General features: G+C 41.5%; 1 protein-coding gene across 1 annotated transcript in view; it reads left to right on the top strand.

Annotated features, from left to right (window-relative positions):
• Positions 1-9,295: 9,295 nt before the first annotated feature.
• Positions 9,296-10,098, top strand: part of ARHGAP25 (Rho GTPase activating protein 25) — a 127,516-nt gene continuing 126,713 nt past the window's right edge. The window contains exon 1 of the mRNA XM_043988591.1: positions 9,296-9,751. Coding sequence (XP_043844526.1) covers positions 9,691-9,751 — 61 coding nt within the window. The 5' untranslated portion in view covers positions 9,296-9,690. The remainder of the gene's footprint in view (positions 9,752-10,098) is intronic.

Here is a 10,098-nt window from a genome sequence, read left to right as displayed (position 1 = left end):
GATTAACTCTCTAGTCATGTGGTGACCCATCATCACATGTACTTGATTGTGTTGGTGGTGGTGGGTAGTAGTTCAGTTGTATCAGAAATGTCCAAGTCTGGGACCCCATGGACCAAAGCATACCAGCATCGTCCCACGGGGTAATTCTTGGCAAAGATACGGGAGTCGTTTACCATTGTTCTTTTCGTGTCATTTTACAGATGAGGAAACTGAGGCAAAGAAGGTCTAGTGACTTGCCCAAGGTCTCACAGCTCGTGTCTGAGGCCAGATGCAAATTCAGGAAGATGAGATGTACAGTCCAGTCAAATGAATCACAGTTCATCTGACATAGTGATTTAAGGCTACATCGCTTTTCAGGCATACTATTTGCTTATAGATCATTCTTGTATTCTCTCCCTACTTCCCCAACCAGTCATGGGGTTTTCCAGGACTAAAAGGAAACAACTCTAAAAAATGGGGAAAAAAAAGCTTCCGTAGGGCTCCTACATATTACTTTAAAAATAGTTCCAGTATTGTTTTTTATGTTTTTTTTAGTGAGGCAGTTGGGGTTAAGTGACTTGCCCAGGGTCACACAGCTAGTAAGTGTTAAGTGTCTGAGGCCGGATTTGAACTCAGGTCCTCCTGACTCCAGGGCCGGTGCTCTATCCACTGTGCCAACTAGCTGCCCCCCCCTTTTTTTTTTTAGTTCCAGTATTATTGAATTAGAAGCCCCCAGGGTAAGAACTTGTGGGGGAAGGAGGAAGAATTCACTACCTTGTTCCCATGACTTTCAAGCCAAGATGGAGTTCAAACCCATAGCCAGCCTCAGACCAAACTGTTGTGGCTAGGGCAGTCAGCCAATGGTGCCAGTTGAGGTCATCGGTTCAGGTCACAAGGTTAGGAGATGTAGTCAGAGTCAAGGCCTAAACTTTCTGCCTCTACTTCCTTACTTCCTACTCTCTTCTCAACCTCTTTTCTCAATCTGGCTTCTACACTGATGACTCTATTGAAACGACATTTTCAAAGGTCACCAATACCCCCATGACCTTTTCTTCAGTCCTAATCATTTTTGATCTTTCTGTAGCATTTGCTATTGTTGACCACCTCCACTTTGGAAAGACTCCCTCCTCTCTCGGCTTCAGGGCCATCATATGCTCCTTGTTCTCCATCAAGGTCTTTAACTGATCCCTCTCTATCTTCTCTTTCCAATACCTCAAGGTTTTGCCCTTGCTCCTCTTTTCTCTACACTCCCTCATCTGACAGTCTTTTTCACGATAGTGGCTTCAGTGGTCACTGCTTTGAAGAAATCCCTATCTAAATCCCCAGGCTTGATCTGTCCTCTGAGCAGAAGCGGCATCTGCAACTGCCTATAAGACTCTTCTACCTAAACGTCCTATCTCTAGACCTCAAACTCACCATGTCAAGAATGGAAGTTATTGTCTTTCCCCTAAAGGGCCTATTTTCCTTCCAATTTCATGATGTCCTCAGTGACGCCACTATTCACACAGATTCCCACTATCAAAACCATGGTTATCTTTGACTCTTTGCTCTTTTCTCACTTCCCTCAAAGCTATTAAGTGATGCTAGTTCTATGTCATTCAAGTGAATCCAACTCAGTAAACATTTATTAGCACCTACGATGTGTTAGGCACTGTGCTAAGGTGTTTAGGAGATCAAAAGAGCAAGAGACCCATCCCTGTGACATCTCATCCACTTCCTCCTGCCTATTTTCCCCCAAACCACCCTAGCACAGACTTTCAATACCTCCTGCCTGCACTGTTGCAATAGACTCCTAACAAATGCTCCCCCTTTCTACCCTTTGTCCCCTGTGGTCCCTCCTCCATCCTCTATAAGCACAGATCTGGACATGACCTTGTCTGCTCAAAACTATGCCTGTCGACTACCGGGGAAACTTATTTTGATAATATGAGGCCCTTTGCAATCTGGTGCCACCCGACTTTCCTAGTCTTATCTCCTGCTACTCCCTCCCAAACTCTGTTTCAACAAAAGTGGTCTATTCACCCTCCACCCATCTATAAGTGCCTTGTGACTTCATGCCCTCACCCACATCATCCCCCATGCCTACAGCATCTTCATTACACCTGATGAATTCCACTGTCTTCTTCAAGAAGCTTCCCCTGAATCCTCCATCTCTAATTCTTTCTCCCTTGGGCCCTTTGTATATCTGTGTATATGTTATAACTGCATGTTAGGACTAAAGACTATAAAGGCCAGAGACTGTCTTTTCTAATTTCAGGGGAGGAGCCTGGATTTAGAAGACTTTAGGATCATCTAGTCCAATCCTCTCACTTGACAGATGAGGAAATTGAGGCACAGAGAGGGGTTAAGTGACTAGCCCATGATCATATAGGTAGAAATGATGCAGCTGAATCAAACCCTAGGTCCTCTGACATAAAATCCATCACCTCTTCCATTTATCTCCTCAAACTAAACTTTGTCCCCTCTTGCTCAGTACAGTCATTGTACACTGTATATGCTTAATAAGCATTTGCTGAATTATCCCTTCTCTCTGTTATTTCCAATTTATCTTGTATTTAGATTGTACATAGGTCTTTGCATGTTGTCTCTCACATTAAACTGTGAGCTCCTGGAGGGCAGGAATTTTTTATTTTTTATTTTTTTTGTATCCCTAGCACTTAGCATAGTGCCTAGCACATTTGTTGTTCACTTTTTGTCTGATTCTTCATGATCTCATTTGGAGTTTTCTTGGCAGAGATACTAGAGTGGTCTGCCATTTCCTTCTCCAGCTCATTTTACAAATAAGAAAACTGAGGCAAACAGGGTTAAGTGACTTGCCCAGGTCACACTGCTAGTAAGTGTCTGAGAATGGATTTGAACTCAGGTCTTCCTGACTCTAGGCCCAGTGCTGTATCCACTGCACCACAGAGTGTTTAATAAATGTTTTTTGACTGATTGAATTAGAGGCAACTAGGTGTTACAGTGCTTAGTGCTAGACTTGAAATATGGAAGCCCTGTGTTCAAATCCTGTCTTAGACACTAACTGTGTAACGTTAGTTCAGTCACTTAATCTTTCTTAGCCTCATCTATAAAAGTTAGGTTAAAAACACGACCTACCTCATAAGATCGTGAGGATCAAATGAGATAAAATACCTTCCAAACTTTAAGTGCTATATAACTGTTAGCCATTATTTTTATTGAACTAAAAACTATGTGTTTAGGATCCATACAAACCTTGACTATAAATTCGAATCCAAACAATAATAATTATGTTCATAATTGTATAGTTCATTGAAGGTTACAAAATGTTTTAGTCATGGCTCTGTGAGGTAGGCAGTGCATTGTTATCACCATTTTACAGATAAGGGAGCTGAGTCTCAGAGATCCTGTGACTTTCCTAAGGTCACACTGCTAGGAAATGTCAGAATTTAGACCTAGCCCAGTCATTTGGGTCACTTTAGTCTCCAGTGGTATGATGGTAGCATTCAGGGGGCGGCAACACTGGAGACATCCTGCATCCAGCTTTTCATGAGCCCACACTCTAAAAATAGCACAGCTGAATCAGGAGGGGAGTGTTGCTGGACTTGGTTGGTCCAGTGCAGGGGCAGGAGCAGGGGGTGAAGGCAGCTACCATAAAAGACATGCTTTGTATAAGCAGGTTGAGTTCAGCTCTTCTGATAGATCTTTATCTCCAAATGGTATTTAGTGTTAAATGCGGAGGCTGAATTTCCACTCCAACTCTACAAAGAAACCCTAGTACTCACTTAGCTCGACCTTTTGGTTAATGATAATTTAGATTTCATTTTAGGGTTCCTCTCCGCTCCATAAAGGAATTGCGTTTCCCTTGTCCTAGTGTTCCCCATATCACGGCTATGAGACAGTTCTCAGAGAGGTTATCTATCCCGTGACAGTTAGTGCCAAGAGTTCACTTATTTGCCATTATGATGTAAGTAGTATGTTCTTTCATTTCACATTTTTCTTTAAAAGAATTGGCATTCAATCATCAAGAGTAACAAACATTTCAGAACACAGAAAGGAATCAGGAAAGAGGAATGTACAAAGAGCGTTATATAAACTGCGACCACATCTAGTAATTTTTAGAAGATAGACAGGAGTATTCTACAATCTGTTCTTGCAGTTTTAAACTTTAGTAACTTTTGGGGTACAATTCCAAAGTCTTTTCCAGAATGGGGGGAACCAATTCAGGAGCGCCACCAGTTAGGAACTGGTTTGCCTGGTCTTGTTTTTTTTGCTGTGGGGGAAATGGGGGTTAAGTACTTGCCCAGGGTCACACAGCGAGAACTGTTAAGTGTCGGAGACCATATTTGAACTCAGGTCCGCCTGAATCCAAGGCTAGTGCGCCACCTAGCTGCCCCAGGTTGCCTGGTTTTTTGACACTTGAACAATGTCTGTTTTCCTCTTTTGCCATGTTGGCTAAGCTGTAGTATGTATAGATCCTGTAGAGGTTAAGTTTAAAGATTCTTTTCTCATATCGCTTAATGGCAACTTTTTCCCCCATATGGTTCTGGATTAATTGTATTTCTTCTCTGGGAGCTAGTAATTCGCTTCAACCCCTTATCTATTGGGAAAGAGCTCGTGTTGTATACATACTTGTAGCATTCTTCAGCAACAGTGGTGTATCATGTGAACAGAGACCCAGGGACCACTTGTAACAGAAAGTATAGAAAGACATGGAATGTCTCCCTCTCCCCCCTTGTCTCATATGCTCTTGGATTCTTCTAGGCAGAGCTTCTTAAACCAGTTTTTGTGCATGGAGCCCTTTGGCAGTATGGTTAAACTTGTGAATCCTTTGTCAAAATTATGTTTAAAAATGCATGAAATAGAATACATAGGACGACAAAGAAGATTAAATTGTTTAATGTAGTTTAATATAGTTATTATTTATTTAATATAGTTATCAAAAAAAGAAAAAGGTGAGGAAAAAATTGAGTTCATTAATCCCATGTTAAGAACCTCTGCTCAAAGAGCAACTTGAAGGCAGAGCTTGGGTTTTCATTTGTGGTCCTAAATCTAGGGCCTGCAGTGACAACTGCAGTTAATAAAGGTTTTTGGACTGAACAGTAGGTAAGGCAGACAACATAACTGGTTGATTAAACCAAATTTAATAAGAGTATTGAACTATTTAATTTCTGGTTTGGTAACAGAATTAATCCTTTTTTTCCTCTCACTGTTTGGACGGGACCTTGGTTTTTCAAAGACTTTACTAGCAGAGCAAAGGGCTTGGGGAGTTCTGCCCTACTGAAAAGGTTGTCAAAGTGTGTGTTATTAGGATAACTGCTGTAGTGTGGTTTTGATCTCACTATGTAAGGGTGGGGGCTTGAAACCACCCATGATAAACTGCATATAGACTGAGGACCAGGAAAGCTAAATTCAGAGTCTCAAACCCCAAAAAAACTTGTCAAAAGGGTTTGGCTTGGGCAGCAGTCTCTTTCAGTCCAAGGATGTTATGGCTCTTCCTTGGGGTTCTGGAACACGTCTAGGGGTTTATGGTGTCTCTTTTCTCTGCCATCAGCTTAAGCCCCTACTGGTTATATTCTCCCAGCTTGTTGGGGGACTGGTGACTAACACTGTAGTTCTATCACTGTTGCATTCTGTTGGGCTGAAGTCCTGGATCTTTGCTCCTCAAGGCACCTAATTCTCACTGGCTGGCTATAACACACAGCCTGTATTCCTAGATTCCTGGATCCCCATGGATCTTACTCCCAACCCAGATTAGAGTCTCCTCTCCCTGCACCTAAAAAAAAAAATGAATGCAAAAGCCAAAGACTCGGGCCTGTTTCTTGGGGAACACATGACCTGATTGGGGTAAGGGAAGAGAGGCCCCATAGTCCTTCCCTACAGCATAGTTCTTTCACCAGAAGTCTTAAGCAAAGGAGTTACCTTGCTGCAGTCATAATGAGAAGTAGCAAAGCCACAGTGAGTGCTGTCTCATGCCTTTTTGATGATTCTGATAGTTTGCTAAATAAAATCATAAGAGGAACTGACAGTTAGAATGAAAGATCAAGAGGAGATGATTTTTAAATGTCCATATGAAGACCATAATAGAAAAATCAACAAATCTGTAGAACAATGGATTTGCTACAGTAGAATACTGACATGTACATAAATGCAGAGCAATTAGATTCATGAAAAAATAGCCTAGTTTACTCTTCAGCTTCATGTGTTTATCCCTTCTCCAGTCCCTCTTTCACATCATTGCTCAAGGAATCTTTCTAATATACTGCTCAGATCTTGTCTCTCTTCTATTCAAAAGCCACCAAACTAAGTATAAACTCTGGCTTCTAGCATTGAGAGACCTCTACAGCCTGGTCCCCACTACTTTTCCATGCTTCCTCACATTAGTCCCCTTTACATACACTATACTCTGATCTCTTCATCACTCTCCTCTGGCCCACTATTGTCTCTGTACTCTTCTTCATGCTGTCTGCCCTTCCTGAAATGGTCTTTTCTTTAGCAATGGTCCCATTTGATAAAGTCCCTCCTTCCCCCTGAGTCCAAATTCAGGTGCTACCTCCTCCATGGAGCCATCCCTGAACCTGTGGGAGTCCTCTTTGCCTAAAATGATCCCATCCACCTCAGATTTCTCAAAGTAATTTGCCTATATATATATATCTCCTTTGTACACATCTCACTCTCTTGTATTTCAATTATTTGTATTCATGTCTAATCCCCCCATTAGATTGTGAACTCTTTGAAGGACAAGATGTATGGCACCTATTTTTGTATCCCCAATATCCAGCACTTTGAACATAGGAGATGATTAAAAATGTTTGCTGAAAGTTGACAAAAAAAATAAAAATGACACTTTGTGGGAAATTAGGTACATTAATCCGCTGCTGTTGGATTTGTGAACTAATCTAGCCATTCTGGAAAGCAATTATTAGACTGTGCATACACTTTGACCCAGTAATATTGCTACTATGCCTATACCCCAAAGAGATCAGTGAAAGAGGAAAAGGACCCATAATTACAAAAATATTTAAAGCAGCCCTTTTGGTGACAACAAAGAATTGGAAAACAAAGGGGTGCTGGTCAATTGAGGAACAGCTGAACAAGTTATAATATATGAATGTGATGAAATGCTATTGTGTCATAAGAAATGATGAGGGAAATGATTTCAGAGAAATCTGGGAAGAAGTGTGAGCTGATGCAAAGTGAAGTGAGCAGAACCAGGAGAACAGTTTCCATAACAACTATATTGTAAAGACAAACAACTTTTAAAGACTTAGGGATTTCAATAAACCCAATGAACAACTGGGAGTCCAGAGAATTTATGCTGAAACATGCTTTAGACGGAGAGGTTATGGACCCAGTGCAGATTGAAGTATTTTTTTCTTCTGGAAATGGTTAATATAGGGTTACAGATTGAAGTATTTTTTTCTTCTGGAAATGGCTAATTATAGGTATTTGTTTTGCTTGCTCACAGAAAGATTTTTTCTTTCGCTATGGTTGGGGGGGGCGGGAAGAAATATAGGGAGAGATTCAGATCTAAAAATAAAATAAAACTGAATTTTTTAAAATTGTTGAAAAAAAGAATGAGCAGGGGTGGATCATAGGGCCTCAAGGTGGAGCGAATCTTAGAGATTGTCTAATTCAGATGCTTTGGAACCTGGGTCCTTGAGCTGTTTTTTTCTTTTTAAATTGTGATCACTCTATTTCAGTGTGATTGTTTTCGTTTGTAAGATCCATATATTTTGTGGTATACCTTTAAAAACAGTGTTCTGAGGAAGGGGTCCGTGGGCTGCCAGACTGCTAAAGGAAGCAGCCACGTAAAAAGGTTCAAGAACCTCTGATTGAGTCTTTTGAGAGTCCCTTGGACAACAAGGAGATCAAATCAGTCGATAGTTAAAGAAATTATCCAGGCTATTCACTGGAAGTCAAATATTGAAGCTGAAGTTTAAATACTCTGGCCACATAATGAGAAGATAGGACAGGTGTGAAAAAGACGTTGATGTGGAAAAGATTGAAGCAAAGGAAAGGAGAATGGCAGAGGTTGAGATGGATAACATCATAGAAACAATGAATGTCAACTTGGACAGACTTCAAGAGGTAGTGGAGGATAGAAAGGCCTGTGTGCTGTGGTCCATGGGGTCGCAGAGTAAAACATGACTCAACAACAACAACAACAACAATAACAACGATTGGTCGAACCTTCATTTTCCAATAAGAAACGGAGACCCATGTAATGAAATGATTTGTCAAAGTCTACACAGGTAGTGGGATTAGAATTGGACCCACTTTCTGTGATTCTAAATTGAAAGAGTCATAACTAACTGTTTTCATATCTAGGCAAACACCACAAAATGCAGCCCAAGGAATCAAAACAAATGGTGCCTCTGAATCATCATTTAAGACAAATACTAGCTGAGCTAGGGTAGTATGGAATAAGAGATCTTAGAGCACAAGACCCTGTGGAGGAGATGCAGGGATCTTAGGATAGTCTGAAGCAAGTACTGGGCAATCACTAAGGATGAGAACATAGTTCTAGGCTGGGCATGGGAAAAACTTTCCTAAGGGAGGAAGCAGCCATCTGATAGCTTTCTAGTTGTTCAGGCAAATCTAGCTTCCTGCCCCATTCATTTATTCATTAATTCATTCAATTTACCTATCTATTCATTCATTCATTTATCTATCATCTATCCATTCATTCATTCACTCACTTATTTTTTGTGGGGCAGTGAGGGTTAAGTGACTTGCCCAGGGTCACACAGCTAGTGTCAAGTGTCTGAGTCTGGATTTGAACTCAAGTCCTCCTGAATCCAGGGCCAGTGCTTTATCCACTGCACCACCTAGCTGCCCCCATCTGGTAGCTTTCTATTTAAACTAATCATTCTTGCTAACTAGATGTCAAGCTCAATTGTTTCTGCCTATAAGAGGAGTGCAAGCGCTTTTAATGTTTTCTAGACTTTGAGTGCCTGGTTTAAAGTTCCATTCACCTCACCTTAGTTACAACTCTAAAATCCAGTGCTTGTTCCACTCCAACTCCTTGTTATCTGGAGAAATTGAGGGCTAACAGTGTTCCTATCAATACAGGCTTTTCCACCTGATAGCGTTGGGGATTTCTTACCCAATGGACCAAAAGGTGGGAGTAAGAAATAACTCAACTTTTTTTAAAAATCAGAACCATAGCAGTTTGTCATGAGAGTGGGTGTTTTGCTTTCTCAAGCATATATGCAGAAGCCATTTTCTTAAGAAGAAAAAAACCCAGTATTCTCATAATGCATCATCCACCCGGAGTGGCTACCCACTTCCTCAAATGCACGGAAGCAAAGGCTTCAAGAAAAAGAAAAAAAAAATAGAGAAAAGACAGAGAGAAGCAAGGCCAGACACTGCTTATCACCGCCTCTCAGTGAAGTCTGAGATTCAACACCCAAGTCACTTGACCTCACAAGGCTTCAGTGAGGTCCTCAGTGGGGCACCTGCCAGTGAGAACTAAAAGAGAATCTAGCACCTTGGGCAGGGCTTTTTAGAGCCCTGGCTGACTTCTCTTGTCCGGGGGCCAGAGCAAAAGAAAGGTACTTTCTGTGAGGTGCTTACCAAATGCTTGAAAAGGAGGAAGCCTTCTGGCAAGTCTTCTACAAGTCCAAGGCTGGTGGCTTTCTTCAAGCAATCTGAAGAGAAGGCTTGGATCAAAGCTTGGATAAAAGACCGAGAACGGCAACAGGCCCTCAGATACACCCAGCTGCTTCCACCTGAGACCAGTTACGAAAAATGTCTCTGAAGTTACCGAGGAATTGGGAGTTCAGCCTGAGAGCAGAGTCTGGGAAAATAGGTATGGTGGGTTTTCCTGTGTCTTGTGTGTGCTTCTTACCTTATGACTTGCCTCCCAACCATTTGCATGTGGGTCAGCAGAGAGAGAATGAGTGGCTTCCTTTAAAAAAAAAAAATTGAGTCAGGCTGAACTTAGGAGGAAATTTGCATTAAAGACCAGATATAGTAGGCCCCTGGTTGAATAAAGAGCAAGTAATCTCGAGTAAAGTGGAATTGATTCCATCATTCATTCAGTGGGCTGCCTATCTGTGAAGCACCCTGTAAGGCAACCGTTAGTGAGACTGCTAATCCACAGACCAAGCACCCAAGTCACCCTCTCTAGTCCTTGGTTTTCTTTATATGTAAAAC

Source organism: Dromiciops gliroides, chromosome 2, assembly GCF_019393635.1.
Source record: "Dromiciops gliroides isolate mDroGli1 chromosome 2, mDroGli1.pri, whole genome shotgun sequence".
Taxonomy (NCBI): domain Eukaryota; kingdom Metazoa; phylum Chordata; class Mammalia; order Microbiotheria; family Microbiotheriidae; genus Dromiciops; species Dromiciops gliroides.
This window is presented reverse-complemented; position numbering and strand designations above follow the sequence as displayed.